This window comes from Mauremys reevesii, linkage group 14 (assembly GCF_016161935.1).
Source record: "Mauremys reevesii isolate NIE-2019 linkage group 14, ASM1616193v1, whole genome shotgun sequence".
Lineage (NCBI taxonomy): Eukaryota > Metazoa > Chordata > Testudines > Geoemydidae > Mauremys > Mauremys reevesii.
The window spans coordinates 2,706,480-2,733,363 of NC_052636.1; the positions used below are offsets into that span (position 1 = coordinate 2,706,480).

At 47.7% G+C, this 26,884-nt stretch overlaps 1 protein-coding gene and 2 non-coding genes across 3 annotated transcripts in view; 2 read left to right on the forward strand and 1 right to left on the reverse strand.

The window, feature by feature from the left end:
* LOC120381415 overlaps positions 1-12,500 on the forward strand; it is a 450,632-nt gene extending 438,132 nt beyond the window's left edge. Inside the window, 1 exon segment of the mRNA XM_039499603.1 lies at positions 11,135-12,500. Within this exon segment, the coding sequence (XP_039355537.1) occupies positions 11,135-12,500 (1,366 nt within the window).
* Positions 12,501-23,191: 10,691 nt separating this feature from the next.
* On the forward strand, positions 23,192-23,265 carry TRNAT-AGU. The gene has a single exon. It is a non-coding gene; the product is annotated as a tRNA-Thr (tRNA).
* A 2,899-nt stretch (positions 23,266-26,164) lies between these two features.
* On the reverse strand, positions 26,165-26,237 carry TRNAV-AAC. Its single transcript has one exon. It is a non-coding gene; the product is annotated as a tRNA-Val (tRNA).
* Positions 26,238-26,884: the final 647 nt, after the last annotated feature.

Consider the following 26,884-nt stretch of genomic DNA (forward strand, 5'->3'; position numbering starts at 1 on the left):
AGTTACTGTTGAGTCTCCTCTTCGGTTACATACCCCGTTCACCCCGTTACCCCCACTTCCAGCACACGTGTAAAAATAAAATACATGTCCCATTATTACTTAAAGGTTTCTTTATTCATGACTTTTCGTGAAAGGGTTGAAACTGGGACGCAGACTGTGCTGGGTAGGGTGTGCGGTGATGTAAAGACCGCCTCTAAACTCAAGGAATGACAGGCTCCTGCTCCTAGAGCGGTCCGCAGTGCCGGAATGCTTCTTTCAACGGAGCCTGCCATCCCTCTTTATGGAATTCTGTCTGCGGGCGGATATGTGACCTTGTGCTGGAGGAGGACGGATACAGATTCCTCAGCTGCGTGACTCAGCGGTCCAGGACAAGGACCGCTGTATAAGATCTGTAACCGCCCTCCCCTGCTGCAAAGTCACATCTCCCCCACCCACACAGATCCTGGAAACCACCTCCCATACCGACCAGGGTGCCTACTGACTGCACCGTGTGTGTGACCCGCTGCTGATCCTGTCCCCGTGTCTGTACCCTGGGAAAGGTGACTGTCCTATGCAATTAACCACCCCCTTCCCCACGCCCCCCATTCGAACACAGTATCCTTTGAAAAAACATAACGGAAACAGTAATTAACAGCAAAGCATTTTTATTAATTACGTAGACAGTTAGGGGATGGGACTGGGATTGGGACTACTGTGAGTCTGTAAGTAAAGGACTTCAGCAAATGTAGGGTATGAGAGCTTTTGGGTAATTGAGCACTGTGCTGTGGTGCTGAGACAGTATTCACGTCCCCGGCCGCCCCTCCTCCTGGTTACTTTGGGTGAGGGGGATATGGGACTTTGTGGCGGGGGAGGGCGGTTGCAGATACACTGCAGGGGGGCTCTGTCCTCCTGCGGTCCTGCAGAACATCCACAAGGCGCCTGAGCGTGTCCGTTTGCTCCCTCACTAGTCTAAGCATTGTTTGAGTCGCCTGCTTGTCTTCCTCACGCCACCTCTCCTCCCGTTCGCTGTGTGAGCGCTGGTACAGAGAGACGGTCTCCCTCCACTGTATCTGCTGGTCCGCCTCGGCTAGGTAGCAGCCCATACTTTCCTCGAACATCTTGTCCCTTGTCTTTTTTTTTCGCCGCCTAATCTTGCCAAGCCTCTGCGAGGGGGATGCTGTGGCAGGTCTGGAGACAGTGGAAGCTGTGAGATGGGAAACAGGGAGTGAATTCCTTGCAAATATACATTTTTGCGATTAACTGAGTCTAGGCTGTCTGTGTGAATTCTTGGTTGAGAGCCCTGTGCCTGCTGGGGCACAAATCATTTTTGCGGTGGATTCTGGGTAAATGTCGCCATTCATTCCTTCCTCCGGGAAAGCAACGGCAGACAATCATTTTGAGCACGTTTTCCATGAATTGCCCTGGCATACGCCATAGCGTGGCAACCATGGAGCCTGTTTTGGATTTTGTGTATGTCACCATATGTGTACTAGATGCCGCTGACAGAGGCGGGCCAGCAGCGCTGCACAGCAGCATGCTTTTGCTTTTGCATGACAGCAGCGATGGTTGTTTTCCCTTTCACTTTTCACTTTTCCCTTTCACTTCTGGGGGTGGGTGGGGGGTGCGCGCAAATTGCAGAACTATGCCCTGACCCACCGCGGACACTGTGTTTGACCCTAGAAGCATTTGGAGCTCATCCAAGAATGCAAATACTTTTCGGAGACAGCAGGAACTGTGGGATACCTTGCGTCCTCATTCCCCCCTCCCTCCATGAGCGTCCATTATATTCTTTGGCTTTCCGTTACGCTCGTCACGCAGCTGCGTGCTGAGTCTGTGCTATGCCGTCTGTCCGTAGATTTTTTAAAAATACTTTGGGCCAGGCATAAAATTACATTAATTCCCCTAATTAGATGCAGGAGTCTCCGAGCGAGATCACCCTGAGGACGGTCACTGAAGGAGATAGAGAACGCATGCTGCGTGAAAGCTAGCATGAACCAGGGCCCGATGCAGCCGTGCTCGGGGAGGCAGTGCTCCATGAGTAATTCATGAAAGCCTCGCGCGGAAAAGTATGCTACCACGGAGCACCCAATAAGGCAGCTCTCCCCAGGAACCTCCTGCTGATGCTTTCCGATTAACGGAAGGAGAGCTTCGTGGAGATCTCCCTGGATGATTTCTGTTCTATCCCCATATATAGAGAGACCTCCTTTTCACACACTTAAGATTCCTGTTATATTAAGAATAAAAGTTAACATGGTTAAAGCACTTACCGACTGATCGTTCCCCTGATTCAGGATCCGGGTTCATGGCCGGGGAGGGTTGGTAGGGGATCTCCGTGACGGTGATGAATAGATCCTGGCTGTCGGGGAAGCCAGCGTTGTAAGCGCTGTCGCCTGCCTCGTCCTCCACAAACACTTCCTCATCTTCCCCGTCCGCGAACATCTCCGAGGAACTGTCCGTCGACACTGTCCCATCGTCAGAGTCCATGGTCACTGGTGGGGCAGTGCTGGCAGGCTCCGTGGCGTCCGCTTGCCGCTTTGATTTTTGGTAGCCTTGTCTGGGGTCCTTTGTTTTCACGCGGCGCTGCGTTGCATGACGGCTGTATCCTCTGTCTGGATCATGGCTCTGGAGACCTTCTCGTAGGTCTTTGCATTAAGTTTGTTGGAGCGCAGCTCCAAAAGCACAGACTCCTCGCCCCACACACCGATCAGATCGAAAAGTTCCCGGTCAGTCTATGCTGGGTCCCTCTTTCTATTCAGATATTACATGAACTCCTCTGCTGGAGAGCTCTGCATCGCTGCCGGTGCTGCTGAGCTCGCCCCGATGTCCAACCACGAAATGAGATTCTAACTGTCCAGAAAGGAAAAGGAATTCAAATTTTCCCGGGTCGTTTCCTGTGTGGCTGGTCAGAGCATCGAAGCTCGGACTGCTGTCCAGAGCGTCAGAGTGGTGCAGTGTGGGATAGCTCCCGGAGCTACTAAGTTCGATTTGCATCCACACCTAGCCTAATTCGAGCTAGCCAGTTCGAATTTAGCGTTACTCCACCTGTCGGGGTGGAGTACCAAATTCGAACTAAAGAGCCCTCTAGTTCGAATTAAATGGCTTCCTGGTGTGGACGGTTGAGCGGTTAGTTCGAATTAACGCTGCTAAATTCGACTTAAAGTCCTAGTGTAGACCAGGCCTGGGATGTCTCCCAGAAGCACAGCACACTGTCCAGCACACTCCTGAACAATGGGAGCTCATATGAAATCTGTTGTTTCATCAGTGGAAAATGACATGCACCAGCCTTGTTATTCCAAATGGAGTTTCCAACACACTTTAATCCAAACACACTGGTTTGATAAAAAAAGGAAACAAATTTTTTAACTACCGAAAAAAAAGATTTGAAGTGACTACAAGTAATGAGGCATAAAAGCCAGAATTGTTTATGAAAGAAATGCAAAGATAAAACACAAACTAATGTTTAACTTAACAAGCTAAAAGGGATTTAAAACAAATGTTTCTCTCACCATCTGCTGAGACAGGCTGGTTTTCCTTTCAACCAGGACTCCCCCTAACCTGCCCCTGCTGCCCACATTCAGTTCTTCAGGAGTTGTCATGAGCAGAGGGAAAAGGGGGAGAGCGAGAGAGAGAGTCTCATGCATTTTCCTCACCTCTTTTTATAATTCAGTCCTTTGTACTAGAAACCACTTCAGTTCTCAGCTGAGTCATGGTGACAGGCTGTCATAGATACGAGCTTCAAGTGTCCCTGTGATGGAATGTAAATGTCATCTTCACACCTTCCCCCTGGTGGAGAATGGCTATTTGACCAGCTGTTTGCCTTGCTGTCTCTGAGGAACTTAAGGTTAGGGTTGCAGCTTTTTCAGTAATATCATACCGTAAAATCTCATCACTTTCCATACAATGTTGCTACACATTGTAACAGGAGTATCAGAGGGGTAGCCGTGTTAGTCTGGATCTGTAAAAGGAGCAAAGAATCCTGTGGCACCTTATAGACTAACAGACAATTAGCAGCATGAGCTTTCGTGGGTGAATACCCACTTCTTCGGATGCAAGTAGTGGAAATTTCCAGGGGCAGGTATATATAAGCAAGCAAGAAGCAAGCTAGAGATAACGAGGTTAGTTCAATCAGGGAGGATGAGGCCCTGTTCTAGCAGTAGAGGTGTGAAAACCAAGGGAGGAGAAACTGGTTCTGTAGTTGGCAAGCCATTCACAGTCTTTGTTTAATCCTGAGCTGATGGTGTCAAATTTGCAGATGAACTGAAGCTCAGCAGTTTCTCTTTGAAGTCTGGTCCTAAAGTTTTTTTGCTGGAGGATGGCCACCTTAAGATCTGCTATTGTGTGTCCAGGGAGGTTGAAGTGTTCTCCTACAGGTTTTTGAATATTGCCATTCCTAATATCTGATTTGTGTCCATTTATCCATACAAATGGACTTCACTAAAATAAGACAGGAGATCTACATTACTCACTTCTCCTTTCTACAAAGGAAAAAGGACTGTAAGCTGTCTAAACTCCTACCTGCTACGTGGGGCCACAACTGTGGTACCCCTAACCCACCCAACAATATCGTCAATCTATCCAACCACACACTCAGCCCAGAAGAAAAGTCTGTCCTATCTCAGGGACTCTCTTTCTGCCCTGCCACCCCCACCAACATGATACAGTTCTGCGGCGATCTGGAAGCCTACTTTCGCCGTCTCCGACTCAAAGAATACTTTCAGGACAACACTGAACAACACACTGATACACAGTTACCCTCCCACCAACAGCACAAGAAGAAGAACTCCACATGGACTCCTCCTGAGGGTTGAAATGACAGTCTGGACCTATACATTGAATGCTTCCGCCGACGTGCACAGGCAGAAATTGTGGAAAAACAACATCGCTTGCCTCATAACCTAAGTCGTGCAGAACGCAATGCCATCCACAGCCTCAGAAACCATCCTGACATTATAATCAAAGAGGCTGATAAAGGAGGCGCTGTAGTCATGAACAGGTCTGACTACCAAAAGGAGGCCGCCAGACAACTCTCCAATACCAAATTCTACAGGCCACTTCCCTCAGATCCCACTGAGGAATACACTAAGAAACTGCATCATCTACTCAGGACGCTCCCTACGCTCACACCGAACAAATCAACATACCCTTAGAGCCCCGACCAGGGTTATTCTATCTACTACCCAAGATCCACAAACCCGGAAATCCTGGACGCCTCATCATCTCGGGCATTGGCACTCTCACTGAAGGACTGTCTGGATATGTGGACTCTCTACTCAGACCCTATGCCACCAGCACTCCCAGCTATCTCCGTGACACCACTGATTTCCTGAGGAAACTACAATGCATTGGTGACCTTCCAGAAAACACCATCCTAGCCACCATGGATGTAGAGGCTCTCTACACAAACATCCCACACACAGATGGAATACAAGCTGTCAGGAGCAGTATCCCTGATGATGCCACAGCACAACTGGTTGCTGAGCTCTGTGCCTTTATCCTCACACACAACTATTTCAAATTTGATGACAATATACATCTCCAGATCAGTGGCACAGCTATGGGCACCCGCATGGCCCCACAATATGCCAATATTTTTATGGCCGATCTGGAACAACGCTTCCTCAGTTCCCGTCCACTCACGCCCCTTCTCTACCTATGCTACATTGATGACATCTTCATCATCTGGACCCATGGGAAGCAGACTCTGGAAAAATTCCACCAAGATTTCAACAGCTTTCACCCCATCATCAACCTCAGCCTGGACCAATCTACACGGGAGGTCCACTTTCTAGACACCACGGTGCAAATAAGTGATGGTCACATTAACGCCACCTTATACCGAAAACCTACCGACCGCTATGCCTACCTTCATGCCTCCAGCTTCCATCCCGGACACACCACAAGATCCATTGTCTACAGCCAAGCACTGAGGTACAACCGCATCTGCTCTAACCCTCAGACAGAGACCAACACCTACTAAATCTCCACCAAGCATTCTCAAAACTACAGTACCCGCAAGAGGAAATAAGGAAACGGATCAACAGAGCCAGACGTGTACCCAGAAGCCTCCTACTGCAAGACAAACCCAAGAAAGAAACCAACAGGACTCCACTGGCCATCACATACAGTCCCCAACTAAAACCCTCCAATGCCTCATCAGGGATCTACAACCCATCCTGGACAATGATCCCACACTTTCACAGGCCTTGGATGGCAGGCCAGTCCTCGCCCACAAACAACCTGCCAACCTGAAGCATATTCTCACCAGTAACTGCACACCGCACCATAGTAACTCTAGCTCAGGAACCAATCCATGCAACAAACCTTGATGCCAGCTCTGCCCACATATCTACACCAGTGACACCATCACAGGACCTAACCAGATCAGCCACACCATCACCGGTTCATTCACCTGCACGTCCACCAATGTAATATATGCCATCATATGCCAGCAATGCTCCTCTGCTATGTACATCGGCCAAACTGGACAGTCTCTAAGGAAAAGGATAAATGGACACAAATCAGATGTTAGGAATGGCAATATTCAAAACCTGTAGGAGAACACTTCAACCTCCTGGACAAACACTATCAGATCTTAAGGTGGCCTTCCTGCAGAAAAACAACTTCAGGACCAGACTTCAACGAGAAACTGCTGAGCTTGCGTTCATCTGCAATTTTGACTCCCTCAGCTCAGGATTAAACAAAGACTGTGAATGGCTTGCCAACTACAGAACCAGTTTCTCCTCCCTTGGTTTTCACACCTCTACTGCTAGAATAGGGCCTCATCCTCCCTGATTGAACTAACCCCGTTATCTCTAGCTTGCTTCTTGCTTGCATATATATATACCTGCCCTGGAAATTTCCACTACTTGCATCCAAGAAGTGGGTATTCACCCACAGCTCATGCTGCTAATTGTCTGTTAGTCTATAAGGTCCCACAGGATTCTTTGCTGCTTGTATTGTAACAGGAGGCTATTCAGTAGATTATGTCTTTTCAAATGGTACCTCACAAGCCCTACAGTGATAAATGAAGGGAGGAGGGATCTCCCTTTATAAACACCCAGCCAGCCAGTTGGCTGTAAAATCCTTGTTGGTGCGAGTTCTCTGCTTGCTTTATCTCTAAAGGGTTAACAAGCCAACAGGGTTTAAAAAAAAAAAGTATTTGGGACCTGACCAAAGAGCCAATGGAAAGGCTAGAACTTTGTTAAATGGGAAAGTAACTTTCCCTTTGTCTGTTGTTCTCCGGAGAAGGCGACACGGAGTAGCAATGCTGTTTATGGCTTGAAGCAGGTATGAAAATTCATCTTCCATACCTAGAAGAAATGATTTGGCCAAGGAATGTTTAGACAGACACAATCAGGTTTATTTTTTATTTTGGCTTTTGGATCTACTCGGTGCTATCCCAGATGCTTTTGTTTGCTTGTAAGCTTTAAGCTGAACCCCCAAGAAAGCTATTTTGGGTGCTTACAAACATTTTCTTTTAAGATCTAGCAGAAGCCTAAGTTCCAGATGTATTGTTTTCCTTTTCAATTTTACTAAAATTTACCTCTTTTAAGAACAGGATTGGATTTTTGGTGTCCTAAGAGATTTGTGTGTGTTGTTTGATTAGCTGGTAGCCACAGCTAATTTCCTTTGTTTTCTTTCTCAGCTCTTTCCCAGAGGGGAGGTGAAAGGGCTTGAGGGTGCCCCAGAGGGAAGAATTCTCAAGTGCTCCTTCCTGGGTCCAAGGGTTTGGGGGGGTTTTGCATTTGAGTGGTGGCAGCATTTACCAAGCCAAGGTCAGAGAAAAACTGTAACTTTGGGGGTTTTAATACAAGCCTAGAGTGGCACAAATTAATCTGTAGAATCCTGTCGGGCCCCCACTTTCTGCACTCGGAGTGACAGAGTGGGGATTCAGCCCTGACACATACTATGAACAAAATTGATCATAATTTTCTAGAAGAGTGAACATAGGGGAACAGACTAGCACAGTGTCTGTGTGTTCCCAACATATATGTGGGTATTCTAGTCCCTCACAAGCAAGGTGTTCGGCATCTTCAAACAGCTGAGGAACCGGTCCTGGGAATTGACTGGTTTATTAAGTGACACTGTATGGAATTGAGAGACACTTTATATTATTATTATTTTATTATAAATACTGTGGCAAATTGCCAGTACTGTTATGCTGGGTCTCGTACTTTCTCTTCTTTGGGGAAGGTTCAGGGCGCCATTGCTTGCCTCCTAATCGGTATTTTAATTACCCCACTAGTGTCCTTGAGGAGGGGAGTGGAGAGGGAGGGACCTGGGCCCGCCCTCTTCTCCAGGTCCCAACCCAGGGGCCCTGAGGTTAGTGGTGAACCACTTGTACTGGCAGTTCCTTCCCATGGGCTACTTCCCTCTCCTGCCCTTCAGCTTGTGGAGGGGCTTCTTGCCCTCCTTCTACACAAGCCAGGTGCCCTTACCTAGGGTTTTGGATTTCTCAGCCCACCGCAGCACTCCTCCAAACTTTCCTTTTGTCTCTCTTCAAAACTGCCCTCTGCTCCAACCAAACCTTCCTACTCCAACTCCCACACTGTCTGGCTGAAGCAGGGTTTTTATCACCTGACTGCTGGTGCTCTAATTGGCTTCAGGTGCTCCAGTTAATTTGTAGCAAACCTTCCTCCCCTTGCAGGAATAAGGCTCCCTGCTAACACTCTCCTGCTGCATCACAATACCAATATGATGAAATTGCAATGAATTGTGCTATATATGCCATGTAAGGAGTCAGTGAAAATGTTATGAGTTTCCACGTATGATAATCTTGTTTCTATCTTTGTATTGTGAGTTACAGATATGTAGGGTATATCTGTATTCCAGACTTGTGCATTGTTTCTGAGTGACACCCCCAGATATATTGGCATCAGCCCTGCCCAGCCTGTTCGATGGCCCAGCCAGAGTCATCAGCCATACAATGAACCCATTGAAAGGATTAAGGGGATATGCCTATTGAGTCAGCAAGATATGCAGGGTTATGCCTGTTGTGGCAAATTGCCGGCACTATTATGATGGGTCTCCTGCTTTCTCTTCTTTGTGGGGGTGGGGGGGGTCAGAGCACCATTTCTTGCCCCTGAATTGGAATATTAACTGCCCACTAGTGTCCTAGAGGAGGGGAGTGGAGAGGGATGGACCTGGGCCCACCCTCTACTCCAGGTCCCAGCCCAGGGGCCCTGAGGATAGTGGTGAACCACTTGAACTGATGGTTCCTTCCCCTGGGCTACTTCCCGCTCCCACCATTCAGCTTGTGGGGGCTTCCTGCCCTCCCTCTGTACAAGCCCGGTACCCCTTACCTAGGGTCTTGGACTTCTTAGCCCACTGCAGCACTTCTCCAAACTTTCCTCTGCTTCCCTTCAAACTGTTCTCTGCTCCAATACCAATCCCCTCTGCTCCAACTCCTTCCCTGTCTGATTGGAGCAAGGGTCTTTATCAGGTGACTGACTGCAGGTGCTCTAATTGGCTTCAGGTGCTCTAGTTCATCTATAGCAAACTTTCTTCCCTCTGCAGGGAATAAGGCTCCCTTCTAACCCTCTCCTGCTGCCCTCTGGCCAGGCTGTATCACACTGTGTACTGAGAATGCCAAGGCTTTTCCGTGCCATGTGCTGTGAAGCTTGTGTTTGGGACACAGGAATTAGAAGCCACTTGGCAAAAGGAATGTAAAGGGCAGCTGCATCATCTCCATTTTGTCTTCAATTCCTCTTCCTACCTCTGGAGCAACTTCTCTACAAACTGAAGGCTTGAACAAAGGACTGAATAATGTGGATGTGTACCAGAGAGCCTTTCAAGCCAGAAACTCACCAATACTGCTAAGAACCAGATGTATAGATTTCTGAATGTGTCTGACTGCTTTCCCATTTAACAACTCCCTTTTTCTTTCTTTCTTTCTTTTATAATAAACCTTTAGTTTAGATGCTTTCTTGCTTATCAACTTTTAGTTTAGATGCCAATGATTGACTGGCATCGTAGTATTTTGAGTAAGATCCAAACCTATACTGACCTGGTAATGTGGCTGACTCTGGGCTCAGAAGAACACTTTGTTTATGTGAGCCGGGTTTTTAAATAACCTCTCACTGTGCTGGACCTAGGTGCTGATTGAGAGTCAGAGAACTGGGATGGAATAAAGGGGGCCGTGTGATTTCTTTTTTCAGTTTCTCGATAACCAGTGTGGGGGATCAGAAGCACAGTTGGTGACTGGTCGGTGAGTTTAACTTCTGTGTTAACCACCAGTTTGGGGAGCCTCTGCTCTCCCTTTTTCAGCCTGCCCTGATCTTGGCATTTTCAGTGAGGACTAGCCCAGGCACACCGGGTCACACTAAATATTAAAGTTAAATTAATAGAATGTTTTTTATGACAAAGTTTTATGAAATCAACGGAACTCCTTTGTTTTCTTTCATCTGAGCAGGGTTTCCATTTTCCAAACCTGATGTGATCTCCCAGCTGGAACAAGGGAAGAGCCATGGGTCTCAGACCTGCAGGGTTCAGAAGGAAAACAGACCATGAGTTCTCTCTGCAGAGGTGAGGAAACATTAAACCAACTCTGAGTGTGAAAATGCCTGAAGAAAACATCTGGGATGCCCTACAAAGCCCTTGAGAGGTTTCTCAGTTCATTATTGTTGCCAGCAGGGGTCATATCCTCAGGGTAACTATAGCTCATGGCTTCCCATAGATTCTAGCAGACACCAGGCGGTAGCTTCCTCCCTTCCCCCTGCGTATTTGGATGGCATTTGAAAGCCAGATTGATCCCCTCCTCACTCCTGTTTTGGGGAAGAGTATGGGGGAGTTCAGTTTGTGATTTTTATTTGACCTCCCTCCAGCACTTAGTTTGTTTTGGCTTTTCACTTTTCATCCCTGTTTGATGTTTCTGTCTTTTCACAGCAGGTGATGCAATGGCATGTGAGAAAGAGGAGCAGAATTCTCAGCAGAAAAATGTTCAGCAAGTGGATAAACACAGAGCATTATTGCAAAGATCAAAAAGCCATGTGTCCAGGAGTCATGAGGAGGAAAAATCCTGTGAGATTCAGCACAGACCAGAAAGAGAACAAGGAAACCAGCCGGGGGTGAAAATGGGTAAACGTATTTCCTCTCAGGGAACTCAGAAGGACCTCAAGGAAACCACAACAAAGCAGGAAATCATCATTGGAAAGAGAAAAAATACATGCACAGAGTGTGGAAAAAACTTATGTGACTACTCAGCCCTTCTTGATCATCAGAGAATCCACACAGGGGAGAGGCCCTATGAATGCTGTGAGTGTGGGAAAACCTTCACTCAAAGATCAGCCCTTTCTGTTCATCAGAGAATCCACACGGGGGAAAGGCCCTACGAATGCTGTGAATGTGGGAAAACCTTCACTCAAAGAGCAGCCCTTTCTGTTCATCAGAGAATCCACACGGGGGAAAGGCCCTACGAATGCCATGAGTGTGGGAAAACCTTCAATCGCAGCTCAAACCTTTCTGAACATCAGAGAATCCACACAGGTGACAGACACAGGCCCTATGAATGCTGTGAGTGTGGGAAAACCTTCACTCAAAGATCAGCCCTTTCTGTTCATCAGAGAATCCACACGGGGGAAAGACCCTACGAATGCTGTGAGTGTGGGAAAAGCTTCACTCACAGATCAGCCCTTTCTGTTCATCAGCGAATCCACACAGGGGACAGGCCCTACAAATGCAGTGAGTGTGGGAAAACCTTCACTAAAAGAGCAGCCCTTTCTGTTCATCAGAGAATCCACACGGGGGAAAGGCTCTACGAATGCCATGAGTGTGGGAAAACCTTCAATCGCAGCTCAAACCTTTCTGAACATCAGAGAATCCACACAGGTGACAGACACAGGCCCTATGAATGCTGTGAGTGTGGGAAAACCTTCACTCAAAGATCAGCCCTTTCTGTTCATCAGAGAATCCACATGGGGGAAAGGCCCTACGAATGCTGTGAGTGTGGGAAAAGCTTCACTCAAAGAGCAGCCCTTTCTGTTCATCAGAGAATCCACACGGGGGAAATGCCCTACAAATGCAGTGAGTGTGGGAAAACCTTCACTCAAAGAGCAGCCCTTTCTGTTCATCAGAGAATCCACACGGGGGAAAGGCCCTACGAATGCCATGAGTGTGGGAAATCCTTCAATCGCAGCTCAAACCTTTCTGAACATCAGAGAATCCACACAGGGGACAGGCCCTACAAATGCAGTGAGTGTGGGAAAACCTTCACTAGCAGCTCAGCCCTTTCTATTCATCAGAGAATCCACACAGAGAAGAGGCCCTATGAATGCAGTGAGTGTGGGAAAACCTTCACTCAAAGAGCAGCCCTTTCTGTTCATCAGAGAATCCACACAGGGGAGAGGCCCTATGAATGCCGTGAGTGTGGGAAAAACTTCACTCAAAGATCAACCCTTTCTAGACATCAGAGAATCCACACAGGGGAGAGGCCCTACGAATGCCGTGAGTGTGGGAAAAACTTCACTAGCAGCTCAGCCCTTTCTAAACATCAGAGAATCCACACCAGGGGAAAGGCCCTATGAATGCAGATAATGTGGGAAAACCTTCTCTTGGCACTCAGCCCATATTCGCCATCAGAGAATCTGCAAGGGCAGTGAATACCATAAAAACCTCTAGGGCTATCAATTTTTTTTCTTTACAACTTTTCCTGATTCTCACATAATAACTTTTTAAATCTGTTTGAACTGTTTGCAGCACCGTTATCCTTCAGCTTGGCCAGATGAGTGGCCCATTTATGCCTTTTGTAGTTTGCCTTCTTTTGAGCTGGGCCCATTTGTCCTTTCTATCAACTCAATTATCCCACAAGTAACTGGAGTGTGCCCTTCCTATGAGGAACCAGGGAGCGTCACATTTATACCATTGCTGCTATTGCAAAGTTATTGTTAGAGTCGCCAGTGATACAGATTGTATCCTTGCCAGTTGTTCTCACGTTGCTCTGGGTTGTGCTGAAGAGCAGTTACATTGGGAATTTTTCATGTTATAGTTAAATAAAGAGGAGCAGGGAAAAAGTGTCATTTCAGCCTCTGTGACATTGGAAGGAGATGGGGTGGTTCAGAGATTCCCTCCTTCCCCATCACTCCAGAACTGTTACATTTTGGCTTCTCTGTGCAGAGTTTCTTTTCATCACATTCTATCCCTCCACTTCTCAAAATGTCATGTGAGGAAGAGTTCTCAGCTGTCTGTGCTTGGAGATGATGCTTTGATTTCTTTCCTCCTATATCAGAGTCGCTATGACTGGAGCTGAAAGTGTCAAAAACCTGGAAGGGGAATTTAAATGGATCTTAAACATAGTGTGATTATTGGGCGGTTTCATCTATTGGTAAAGCCACTTCTGGCAAGAGGACTATTTTGTCCCCCATTATGGGATGCTGGGATACTTACAATTTTGTAAATAACATAACTGACTATTGAGAGAGTGCTGAGTGAAGCTGCTTTGAATGGACCTGAGGAGAATGTGATGGGAGAATCTCTTGTCCTGATTCTAAATAATCAGATGTAACCTGCTCTGGAATTTCTCTTCATACTTTCATTGTCATGTATTCTGTCTCTCTGTGATGTGGGTTTCTCTCTTTCCTGAAGGCTGTTTGCTCACCCAATTGGATATTAGTTCAGTTCGATAGGACGTAGCTCAGATTTATTGGAGAATTGAAGACAAATGACCATTTCCTAAAGTCCTCATTTGTCACTTCAGCTTTGCTTTTTCCCCACCCCTCCATGATGACACGGAGAAAGTTCAAGTGCAGTTCTGTCAACAGTGGAGAACTCTCCAATTTACTGCACATGCTAACAAAGAAACAGCAGTGATTTAAAATCTCCATTCGGAAATGGTGAACAACAGCAGAACCTCAACTAACTGAAGGAAGTGCATATGACCACAGTGTAGTTCAATTATTTACATCAGTATTTTCTCAGATGATTTGGGGAGAGAATTCCACATTAAGTGATTTTTAACTTGGCAAAATGCCCATGTATTTGGTTCCAGAAGCATTTTTGTAACCCATGCCCCACAGAAGATCTTTCCTATTTGGAATGCTCCCCTTCATGATGCAGATGTTGAGGAAAGAGAAGTGGTATTTTTGTTCAATTTATCCTTAATAGATGCTCAAAATGTGTATAAAATGAAATCGATGTTGGAAATCTAATAGCTGTAGAAAAATAGCTCTTTTTAAATAGAAATTCTAGCTCTGGTAACGAAGATTCTGATCCAGGCCTGTATCCAGTCCCTTGCCTGGACGTGTGTCACCAAATTAAAGAAAAGCTGGGCACGTTTCCGGAAGCCATTGCTTACGACACTGCTGAGATTTTGAGTGGTTTTGTAAAGGATTCTACTTCTGAGAAGTGTAAATTTACCCTAAAAAGGGCAAGGAAACAAAGGGCATCAGGAATGTATGTTTTTTCGGATGAGGCAAGAAAAGGGAGTAGCATTGTCCCCCTTGGGTAGCCCCTGTTCAATTCCAGGTCAGAAAGCAAAACTCTTCTGCAAGAATATCCAAAAAATATTGTGTTTCACTTCACTTCATAAGTACAGGTGTGGGCAATTAAATGATGACCCTAAAATTTCATACAAGCAAAGAACGCTGAACAAAAAATTGTGGGAAATACGGCTGTATCTGAGAAAATGGCTTGGAATGAAGGAAGACAAAAATTGATCGGTTGAGAGAAAAGGCCCTGTTTCCCCCTAGTTTGGAACTTCTCTCACAACTACTGGAATAGAAAAGCTAAACAAATGGTGTTCTATTGTTGTAAAGGAGATTGAAGTGAGGCCATTTTCTCCAGGTAAAAGAAAATGGTCATGTCAGGAGTGGGATTGGAAACCACGTCTCTATGCAGAAACCAGAACACCCAAGAGAGAGGAAAAAAAAGTGTCTTAAAACTGGCACTTTGGTCCAGTCCACAATCCTAACGCTACAAAGAATGTGACTTATCAACCCTAGTTTTCATTAATATTTGATGACACTCTTTAGGGAGGCCAAGATGGCACATCTCTTTCAACTCCTAGAGACCTTCTCCAGCACAGCTGATTTTTAGGCACACTCACCCGGACCTAAAGTTACACATTTCCTGGAGTTCCATGAGTTCTGCGGTGTTGGAATCTCCCTGCTCACGTTTTAAGCGAACAAAAGATGGGTGCTGGTATTCGGAGACCCTCAAAATCCTGCCCTGGGGGCCAGACAGTTAAGCAACCAGCATCCACAACCTCTACCATGATAGCATCCTGTCTGGCAACAACTCACTTATCAATAGCTGGGGTCTGAAATCCTCATTTCTTTGTTGTTCTGTCACTGTAGTCTCCACTTTCCTATTGCTTGTCTGTATAATCTCTGTCTGGTTCTGTGATTGTTTCTGTCTGCTGGATAATTAATTTGTTGGGTGTAAAGCAATTCAGGTGGTGGGGTATAACTGGTTAGATAATCATGTTACAATATGTTAGGATTGGTTACATTTCAGTAAAATGATTGGTTAAGGTATAGCTAAGCAGAACTCCAGTTTTACTATATAGTCTGCAGTCAATCAGGAAGTAAGGGGGGGAATGGGAATGGGGGTAGAGGAATTGGAGTTATGTTTTGCTGAGGGGGGGAATAGGAAGAGGGACACAGATAAGCTTCTGTGGTGTCAGAGCTGGGAAGGGCGATACTGAGGAAGGAAATTGGAATCATTGCTTTCTGGAAGTTTGCCCCAATAAACATTGAGTTGTTTGCACCTCTTGAACTGCAAGTATTGCTGCTCTCAGGTCATGCGAGAAGGACCAGGGAATGGGAGGGTGATGGGATAAACCCTCTAAGAAGTACATCTTTCAGGGTGTGAAAAACCCTGGAATCAGTATAATTAAGCTGCCCTAAGCCATGGTTAGATAGCGCTAAATGAAAGGAAAGATTGTTCTGTCAATGTAGCTATTACAGGGATGGAAAACCCCTCCACTCACTGTAGCAACTGTCTACTCCACAGTGCTAGAGCAGTGTCACAGCAGCAGTTGAAGTGTAGACAGCCTCAGAGTGAGACCAGGTCTGGCTCTGTGGATGCTCAGGCACTACAACAAGAGCAGTGACAATACACTGATGCTTCCGTGATTGGCAGGATTCAAACTTGCCTGGGGAGACCCCAATGGATTTCTAGTCCATCGCCTTAACCACTCGCCTGCAACTACTTGGTGTATAGGTGCTTCACTACACAATGATTCTGTTCTCACTGAATTGTCACTTCACATTGCTCAGACCAGCTCCCCCAGCACACTCCTGACTGTGCATTAGTGTAAGTGTGTCCATGGCTGAACAACAATGGTTCCTGCCCATTTCCCTTCCGGCTGGAGCATGATTAGAGTGTGTTTGTGGGTAACGACATTGCTATAGATTGTTGTTCAGTCCCCACACTGACAATTCAGACCGTCCCGTTCCTATTCGAATCTGCACCAGATCATGCCAATAGCCGGAGTCAGGATTTCTCTGGGGCACTGAAATGTTTCAGGGGGTTGGTGCATGAACTCAGCCTTGCATCCATCCCTGATGTTTCATGGACTAACAACAGCAGCGTAAAGAAAGAGCTGATCCAATATCTCACTGTCAGAGGTGAAGGTGGCCTCGTCCCATCTGCATGACCATTGCCATTGCAGGAGAGAAGGTTTCAGTGGAATCGAATGCCCTGGCTCAAACGAGAGACACGGAGGTTTTGCTGTTCATGGATCTGTGCAAAGGAAATTGTGTCTCTGTGTGAAATTGAGGAGGGAAATGAAACGTCCCCATGGTGGCCCAATGCCCAATGGACTCCGGCTGGGAAATGATTTTACAGGATCAATGTATTGCCCTGATTAAAAGCTATGGCTAAAAGGCAGCCACTGTTGTTAGTAGCTGAACCTGGATAGAGACGCCCGAGTGGGTATCAAGTCCATTGCCTTAACCAGGGGGAGTCGATTATTTTCTCAAAATTCAAATTTCTTGGTCAAGGCATAGTCAATATATAGACGCCAGAGAAAATAATACACTGATGATAAGAAGAATATAGAAATATTTTGCAGTCACTATGGGCATAACTATGATAATTGTTTTGTGTTTCACTCTTTATATATGGCACCACCTTCCTTCCCTTTAGACTTCTAGTTTACCAAGGGTAAAACTAAATGTCTCTTCAGATACCAGGGCGTGTTTGTGTTCATTCCTGCTAGCTACACAGGGATTTGATGTAGCTGCTTTCAATCCTCTGGCTCTGCTGGGATAAGTAACATTTCAGGCGGTCACTGAACTGAAGGAGGGAGATCATTTTTTGACAGGTTACGCCTCCTCTTAAAGGTGTTTGTCTGGCAGCCTTGGTTCCCAGGTCTCTTCTGAGGGAAAAAAGTTTCTGTGCAAAATACCAAAACTTTTAACAGAGCGGAGGGAAAGGCAACAGCCACATGATGAGGCCACAACATGATTCTTTTATGTGGGATGACTCTGAACACTGACTGATCTGCACTCTCTTGTGTTTGAAGAGATGTTTAGTTTTGCACTTGGGAACCTATAAGGCTGAAGCAATGTTCTGGATAGTGACACAGCGATTGAAGGGTTATTTAAGGTTGTAAAAATTGTTAAAAACATTGAGCTTAAACTTTAACTGCCTGTTATTAAAGGCTGGTTTCCCCACGTCGGTTCCATAAGCTCTGCTAGAAAGGCCCTGGGTTCTCTCCTGCCTCGGTGGGAACTAGAGGGGAATTGTCCCCTGCTGCCCTTGGCTCCAGGCTGATTTTTCTGGGGAGGGGGCGTGAAATTGATTGATTTGCTGTTGAGAAGGGAGCCAGGCCAGTTCTCAGGGAACGAGAACTCCCAGCATCGGCCCAGCCCAGCCCAGGCTGCTGCCCTGTCCCAGCCTCTGTTCCCCTGGGGGCCCTGCGTGTTTGACTCTAGAGCAGGCCGGGAGCAGCAGCTGAGGCAGAGGACACCTGGGCTGGGCAGATAGGAGGGAGTTTAGCAAGTGGAAATGGTAAAACCGCAGTGAATACTACCTTGGACTCGACGGCATTTCTGCATTGGTCTGTCTGCTTTGGGGCAGGGACAATGACACGTCCTGCTGCATTCGTCATTTCAAAGGGTGGTTTAGGATTTTCATTCTCAGACATAGTGCACAAAGCAGGACTCAACCCAGGATGCAAACAAAATGAGCCACTCACAAGTTCTGGCAGCCACAATGAGCGTTTGGTGCGAGAGCTCAGACCTGCCCCTGTCCCAGAGGGAGGGGGGTGTCTACAAGGGGCTTGGACCACTGATCTGTCAGCGCCTAACTCCCAAACTTTCAGTAACTCTATCATCAGTGCCTGTGAGTGTAATTTAAACCATGAGAAAAACCACACTAGGCTAAACCAAAGGCCCATCTAGCTCTGACAGTAGCCAATAGCAGGTGCCCCCAAAGCCACCACTGGGAGTTGAACCCAGGATCACTTGTTTACAAGGCAGGTGCTTTAGTCAGCTAAGCCATGGTCCCTGCCTAGGTGGAAGATATAGTGTCTGCCCACACCTGACTCCCTGCCATCTCCACCAGGACCTGACAAGCTTTCCTTGTGTTTGGATTCTGCAAAGCAGAGGAGCAGGTGACGTTTTCCTTGCAAGCTGTGTGTGTGTGAGTGAATCTTTGGCCAGGTCTGCACTACAAAGTTGTTTCAGCAGAAATATATTGCTCAGGTGTGTGAAGAACACACAAAGCTCCCTCGGTCGGCAGCTTGGAGTGGCTGGTGTACACACTGCAATGCCACGTCTGGCGACAAAACTGCCCTGTTTTGGTGACAAAATAAAACCACTTTGATGAGAGGCCTAGAGCTTTTTGCAGCAAACTTACAGTGACAGAGTGCCAGTGTAAATGCTGCTGGTCATTAAATCACCATAACTGGTCTCCGCCAGTATCCCACAATGCCCACCGTGAACTCACCTGCCCTGCATTCCTGCTAAAGACGCTGGGCCCCTCCCCTTTCATAGCTCCAGGAAGTTCTGACAGCTGAGCCTGCTGCTCTGCTCCGGCAGCCAGGAGCAAATCACTGCCGTGCAATGCTGCTCTCTCCAGCACTGTGAACACAGAGCAGGGGGCGGGAACTTCCATACATGGGGGGGCCACCGGCATCTGAACTGTGACACCCCATGACACCCCTTCCCTCGAGGAGGCTCTTACCTTCTAAACAGGGACGGCTGTTTTCTAGTAAAATCACTGAAAGGGAAGGAGAAAACTCGAAAGAGGTTCCTCCTGGCGCTCACGTCTGTGAACCCGAATACTCTCTCAGTCCTCAGAGAGAGACCTGGAGAAGGAGACTTGCTGAAGCAAAGCCACAGGGGTCTCTGAGGTTTCCCTGGCCCCTCGCCCCTGTCCTGCCTGGCTGATGTCAGCATCTCTCTGTGAGGTCACCACCTCCCCACCACCTTGGACCAATAGTCTGAGATCCTGCCAAAGGCCTTTGTGATGTCACTGCCACACCCCTCCCTTGCTGTGCCAATGTCCTGCCCCTGGCCAGGCACTGTGGAGGTTTGAGCTACTCCCTGTGGATCACCCCACTCAAGGAGCATTCGTTCTAGGCAGCAAGCCAGCTAGACAGGGAAACATCAGACGCTGCTCCCAGTGCTACACTCAGTTTTTCAGAAATTAGTCGACTTTATGGCCAGAAGAGACCATTAGAGCATCTAATCTGACCCCCTGCGTATCACAGGCCTCCTGTAGGACACCATAGCTACTTTTGGGGCAAACACATCCCAGAAAGGCATCTAGTCTTCATTAAACGACATCAGGAGATGGAGAATCCACCACTTTCCCTGGTAGCTTGTTCCTGTGGTGAATCATCCTCGCTGTTGAATATTTGTGCCTTAGTTGTAATATGAATTTGTCTCTTTTCACCTTCCAGGCACTGGGTCTTCTTATGCCTTTCTCTGCTATTTTAAAGAGTCCTTTAATATCCAATCTTTTCTCTCTCTGAAGGCACTTCAACACTTCAATGAAGTCACCTTTCAATATTCTTTTGATCAGCTAAACAGGTTGAGCTCTTTCAGTAGCTCACTAGAAGGCATTTTTCTCCAGCCCTCAGAACATTTGGTGGCTCTTTCTGCCCCAGCTCCAATTTCACAACATCTTTTTCAAATGAGGACATCAAATCTGGAGGCAGTATTCCAGTATCAGTCTCACTGATGCCGTGTCACCTCCTGTGACGTTATTGACATAATCTGTAACTGTATAGATCACCATTGCGACCGCTGTTGTATATTTGCAGCCAATATTGTAGAAAGGTTGTCGTGTAAGGGGTCTATGGAGAGGTTCTGATTGGTTGATTATAATGATGCTCTCTCTAGATGTGTATCATTATTGTAGTTGACGTTATAAATATTGGCTCTATGCTACCCGTATTTCAATCTTGTGCTCTGCTTCCGGTGTCAGTTCTGTCTAGCCTGCTTGATGGCTCTTTAAGGACCATCAGCTCTACAATCGCCCCATTGAGAGAAGGCAGATACGCCTTGTGACTCAGCAAGGTAGCAGGGACCTGCCTATGGAGAGAACTCTAAGGTTTTTCTATGCCACGTGCTGGACAGAGTGTCCTTGGGACAAAGAAAGCAAAGACCATATGGCAAGAGACTATAAAAGGCTGATGCCTCGTCTCCATCTTGTCTTCAATCCTGCTTCATACCTCTGGAGGGACTTTGCTACAAACTGAAGCTCTGTACAAAGGACTGAATGACCCATCCCAGCTTTGAATAGACTCCAGAGACTTGATTTGAACCTGCAGTTTATTCCATCACTGTTACAAGCCTGATCCAAGAACTTTGCCATTACTGTATGTGAAAGGTTCAAATCCATGTGCATTTTATATAACAACCTGGTCTATGGATTGTGCCAGTTCTTTTCCAGACCCAAAGTCCAGAGTATGGTCAAGGACCAGAGGCCTAGCAAATAGTGACCAACTAAGAGAAAGCTGGGGTAAACAGAAAGCCTTGCTTGCTAAGATAGGCCTGGTCAGCAAACTGCCAGGTGTTGGAGCTTAGAACTAAATGATTGTGTCTTATTCAGAACTGCAGACTGAACAAAGAATCCCTATTGTGTTTGTTTCTTCTCTAGGGAGACATTCTTCCCACAGATCCAACCTTGAGTTTATGAAAAGTTGGCACGTCAGTATAAGATATGACATCCTTCCACCTCCCTTCCAAGGGACCAATGCCTGCCTTAAGACACACAGAAAACAATCTTTATTGCCATATACTTTCACTCTTTCTTTGCTTTAACCCCTAGGAATGTACCTGTTGGACAATCAAAGGAGTTGCTCCATTCCTATGGATCCCAAATCAGAATTCAACATATATATTTTATACTAATAACATTTTAGCAAAGTATTAATGAAATGTTAACTTGCTAACTTGAGACCATGGGTGGAGACATTATCTAATCTGTTAATCATTGGCTAATGTGCTTATCCTGTCTTGCAAAACCTGTACCGGGGTGTGGAACTGCCTAGCCTGTCACTTTCCCCTGCCCGTGGAAAATCTATATATTCTATTGTAATTAATTAATTAACAGTGTCTCTGAGCCTAATAAGCCCACTCCGCCAGCGCTGTGTGTAATAAAGTCCTATTCTTGACCTCTACATGGTGTAGATTTATGTCCTTCACAGACACCTGCTGAATAAAGAGGAGATTCAGCATCCAGCTTGGCTGAATGTGTCTCCTCTCCCCACAGCTTGGTGATCTTTTGAGGAAATGGAGAAGACTGCCTTTGCCTAGCTGTACATCGCTTGCAAAAGAAACAGGTCTTTTTGGTGACAAGTGTTGAAAGGAGCCATTAGACAAATGTGGAGACAGGAAAAATGTCCCCCAATTGAACTGGCATCTGTGGATGCTGAAGCCACAACACAGAGCACTAAACACTATATGAGAATGGGTGGTGTCAGAAGAGTCTCTACCAAAGCCTTTTCCCACCAGCAGGGGCCTCTCTGTGCACAGAACTCCTGGTAGCGTGATGGCTGCAGGCAGTGGAGAACTCCATTTTGGCATCTCTTTTGTGGTGAACATCTGCAGTGGCTATTAAAAGGTCTCTAGATAGTGATCTTTGGGAAGAGCTGGCTGAAGAACCTTCCTACTAACCAGGAGAGCCTGGCTTGGCCCGACAGTTCTTCCTCGCTGAACCTAGTGTGTCTGTTGGCTCCTTTTTTGTATCTCTTTTCAGAAAAAAAAGATCTGTCATCAGAATCCTTCTAAGTGCTTGTTCAAGACAGAGAGAGCCTTCCTTGCGGCTAAATCTTGGTGCCATGGGGCATGCCTCACTGCAGCACCTCCTGCTGACCATCCTAGCAATTAGCTCTAGTCCACCGGTGCGCCTCCATCTAGTAGCATCTGGCCACCATCTGTTCTATCATTAAGACCCATGTTGCTCTCAGGACTTCAGTGTCCTCTTATGGACACAGCCCTCTGGCTGTGCCCCACTCAGTTCTCTCCCCCCTGCTGTGAGGGGGGATGTCCTCTACCCAGACACTTGCCTCAGTGGCCGGCTGCAGTCCAGGGTGTAGCCACCTGTGTCAGTGGCTACTGAAGCAAAAGGTGTGAACCTCCAACCCTGCCATCTGTTTCCCTGGACCATTTCCCAACAGACCTAGAACCTTCCTCCACCTTTGTATCAGGGCCTTAGTCTGGCAGTAGTCAGCCAGGAGGTCACTCATGCACCCCTTACCCCAGCACTACTCTGATCATAGTGCCCTCCCTGCTTGCTTGCTTGCTTCCTTCCTTCACAGAAGCCAATCCTCCCTCCTCAAACTCCAAGGAGTGACTAACTCTTGCTGTGCTGAGCAGCTCTTTATATATGGGCTGCTCCAGCAAGCCTTCTCCTGATTGGATCTCCCAATAAGCCCTTTCTTGATAGGCTGGGTTCTGCACAGCCTCTTCAAGGCTGCCTTAATCTTTCTCCTGCTTGTTTGGGGCAGACAGCCCACCACACATGAAAAGTGGCAAATGAGAAGTCTGGAGCTGAAGGAAAGGTTACCATGACTCAGAACTGAGCTGAGGTTGCTGTGACTGAAACACAGATCACTAACCATTATATGATCACAGTGACTGGTGGGAGAGGCACATGTTAGAAGCCCTCCGTCTACTCAGCTTTGGCTTTCTGTGCACAGAAAGCCAGACACCTCAAGGTCTGCAAGTCTTGAGGGAAATGGGGAACGTCTGTACTTTAGAATTTGCAGGTGTTGACTTGAACCATCAAATGAAACAGTTGCAAATACCTTCTTCAGGCAGGCACCATGGCTTAGCTGGCTAAAGCACCTGTCTAGTAAACAGGAGATCCTGGGTTCAACTCCCAGTGGTGCCTTGGTGTATGGCTTTTGTCTCCTCTGCTCACATTTTCCTGTGTCTTCCTAGGAAACAGAAGAGGCCTCCCTTGGTATCCAAGTCATTGCTTGCTAAGGAAAAGGCTTCTTTGGAGAGAAGCATTGGAAACAATCAAATCACAAACCTGGAGTTGATGAAAACGCTGCTATGACTGGCATTGGCATGGCGGTTGCTTCGACTGCAATTGCTGCAACACGAGAGCCTGCGCCACACATCCTTGTGATTCCCTGGAGATGTTCACACACAGATGTCATGTCACCTTCCTTTTGATTGTCATTGAAAAATGGAGCAGTTGGGAGAAAAGTCCCAGAGAGTCACACTGTGGCTAAGCTGGGTGACTCACCTGCCAGGTAAAGTGGAGTTAGGGATGCAGCTCCCAGTAGTGCCTTAACAAATGTGTCTGCTCTTCCCACCTTTTGGTGAATCTTTTGCGGAAACAGAGAAGACTGCCTCTGCCTTGCAATGCAAAGGCTTGCAAAAGAAACCAGTTGTTTTTTCTGACAAGTGTCAGAAGAAATGTGGAGACAAGGAAAAGGTCATCGTAACTCAACATGCATCCATGGCTCTTGAGGCCAGAACGCAGAGCACTAAGCACTGTATGACCACAGCAAAATCTAAACTTTACACCTTATTACACTAGGCAGTAGTTAGGTCAAGCAATTTTCTCATCCTACTGGATGTTACCCTCCTTAATACATAGAATTCCCCCTAAAACCTGGATTACTGTCCTCAGATGACCTTCATTTTCTCAGGATTCCTGCTGCTTCCAGCATAGGTGGGGGAGGAGAAAGGCAAAAACATGATGCCACAGTCTCCTGTTTTATATCCTTAGTTCAAGTGTCTAGAAGACACTTGCCCAGACGTGTCCGGGTGGGCTCTGCTGAGTCACTAGGTTGGGGAATCCTCCTGGTGTGGTCTTGTGCAACTGAGTCATAGACTTGAGCGGTCCCCACAGTGTTGTGTTTGGGCATCTGTCACTGAATTGGAAATCCCTTAATTACAATTCCTCTGCTGATTCATGGCTGTTGAACACCCTCCTCGGCAGGGGTCACTAGCAAAATTATAGCCTATTTCAGTAACAACCATACAGCAAAATGCATAACTTCACACACCCTCATGCTATACATATTTGGACAGAATAACCGATTTCAGCAGATCATGACTTTTCATATGATAACTTACATGGAATGGTTTGTAGGACATATCACAGCCATATATGAACGATGACTATGTGAGCTACAGGGAGCTATTTTGAAGTACATCATGTCACAAAAGCCTCTAGAGACTGGCCTTTGGGAAGAGCTGGCTGAAGAGCCTTCTGAGTAACTGAAAGATCCAGGCTTGGCCCTGCCAGTTTGTGCTTGCGAACTAAACTTGTCTGTTGGGCTCCCTTTTTTGTGTCTCTTTCACAGAAACAGAGCAGAAGTTCTTGGCCAATCCTTGAAAGTGCTTGTTCAAGACACAGAGAGTCTCTGTGCTGGGGCAGGGGTGGGGGTGCAGGAGGTGGTCGGGGGTGGAGGTGCTTACCTCGGGCAGCACAGCTCCCAAATTGACTGGCACACACTCCCCTCCAGCAGTGGCTCCTAGGCAGTGGGATACGGGGGCGGGTCAGCTGTGGCGTTTGCACTCAGGGCTGCAGGGATATGCCAGCCACTTCCAGGAGCAGTGTGGCAGGGAGGGAGGGGGCAGAGTGGGCAGGGAGCCGCCTTAGCGCTGCTGGCACATCTCCGTGTGTCACTTGGGGAGGCATCAGGTCTCTGTGGGCTGCCTGGGGCAGGGGCAGTGGGCGAGGGGGCTCGGGTCACCCCTTTGCCTCCTCTCTCCAGGCTCCCAGCCCATCTTGCCGGCCGACAGGGATTTTAGGGTGCAGCAGCGCAGGGAGCAGGAAGGGCGAACCACAGCGGCTGCCTCCCCCACATGCAGGAAAATGGCTTGACCTGCTGGCCCCACGGACTAAGGCCTCCAGCTTGCCCCATTTGACCCAATGGGTTGATCTTGTGGCCAGAATTATTTGCAGTCGGGATTTCCCCCAACAGTGCCCCACAGGGGTCCAGGGTCAGCTCCAGCACAGGCCACACAGGAAGGCTTAATGCTCGAGCTGCAGCACATGCTGGGCAGGCTTAAGGCCGGGCTCCCCATGGCAGGAGAGAAGAAGACGACTTGGCCCTTGGAGGGGCGGGCTGGGGCTTCCTGGATCCCATTTGCTCACAGCCAGCGCCCTGCCCCCACTCACATGTCATCAATGGTGCCCCCAGGTCAGCCAGAATGGAGCAGCGGTTTTCACTGCACCAAGTCCACTTATGGCTTACAGGCAACTCCCAGACCCACCACAGCCCACCATTTCAGCCAGAAAGGAGCCCACTCAGCCTCGCCATTGCTGCTTTTCCTTCCCCCCAGAACCCCGCTTCTCTGGGCTGCAAGGAGCCATCCCTGGGAAGCCAAGAGGCAGGCACAGGATTCTGCCTCCCAGCAGCCAACCGCACCTCCCCCGGCTTTGCAGAACGAATGGTGACGCTCTACTAACCCCACTTAGCCGCAATGATGTGCTTAGCTTCTGCCCTGCCTTTCTCAGCTTGACTTTCCTCTTTTCCCCCATTCCTGCCTCACTTCCTCCTTTGGCAAGTCACGCAGAGGAGGCCAGCAGGAAGAGCCGGCCTCCACCGGCCAACCTCCAACAGCAGAGGAGGCCAAGCCACAAGCCTCCAAAAGGTGACACGCTGCACTCCTCTAGGTTCTCCAGCCTCATGCCAAGGTGCTTTCTCCACTGCTGTCAGCACCCTCTGTCATGCGGGGGTTGGAGTTATCCCAGGGACAGGCCAATAGGAGAAGGAGGAGTGCCTTCCTGAACAGCAAGGGGATCTGGGAAAAGGAAGCCAGCATGTTTCTGCCTGGTTTTGAACCAGGGACCTTTTGCGTGTTAGGCAAAAGTGATAATCACTACACTACAGAAACTCCATCTACTTGGCTGTTGCTCACCCTGGCACAGATCGATGGACAAACCTGGAGAAAGTGGTGACAACCCTTCAATAGGTCAGCTGGCAGAGCAGAGGACTGGAGCGGGCACTCAGGAAGTCGTCCTTACGTCGCCCTTGTGACTCCAGCTTGAGGGAGAGCTTCTTTTTCTTCCCCTTGCTGACAAAGAGCAAGAGAAGAATGAAAGGTCAGGTGGGCCAACTCGGTGCAGAAGCCCATGCTGTCTTTTCCTGCTGCATAGCCTGAAATGAGGGACTCGTGGCAGTTAAAGGAACTGCTGCACTTTCAGAAAACATCCCACCTGTGCACAAAGGGGGATAGAAGAGCCTGTTAGTCTAGCACGCTCCCAACTGAACTACTTCAGCAGCTGCTCGGTTTCTTTTTGGCCTCCTGCTTTTCTGTCTGGGATGTTGTTGTCAGCTGTGGCACAGAAAAAGGACATCATTGCGAGCGGCCCATGAAGACAAGATTCACTTTTGCCTTCCTTGCTTGGCTTTACTCGCTTCCTCGCCCTATTCCTGCCTTAGTTCCTGGGTTACCTGAAGGCAATGGGGGGCCAGCAGTACCAGGAGGAAGTTGGGCAGCTAGACCCTGGTGGCAAAAGTCCTGCCACCACTTGCCACCCC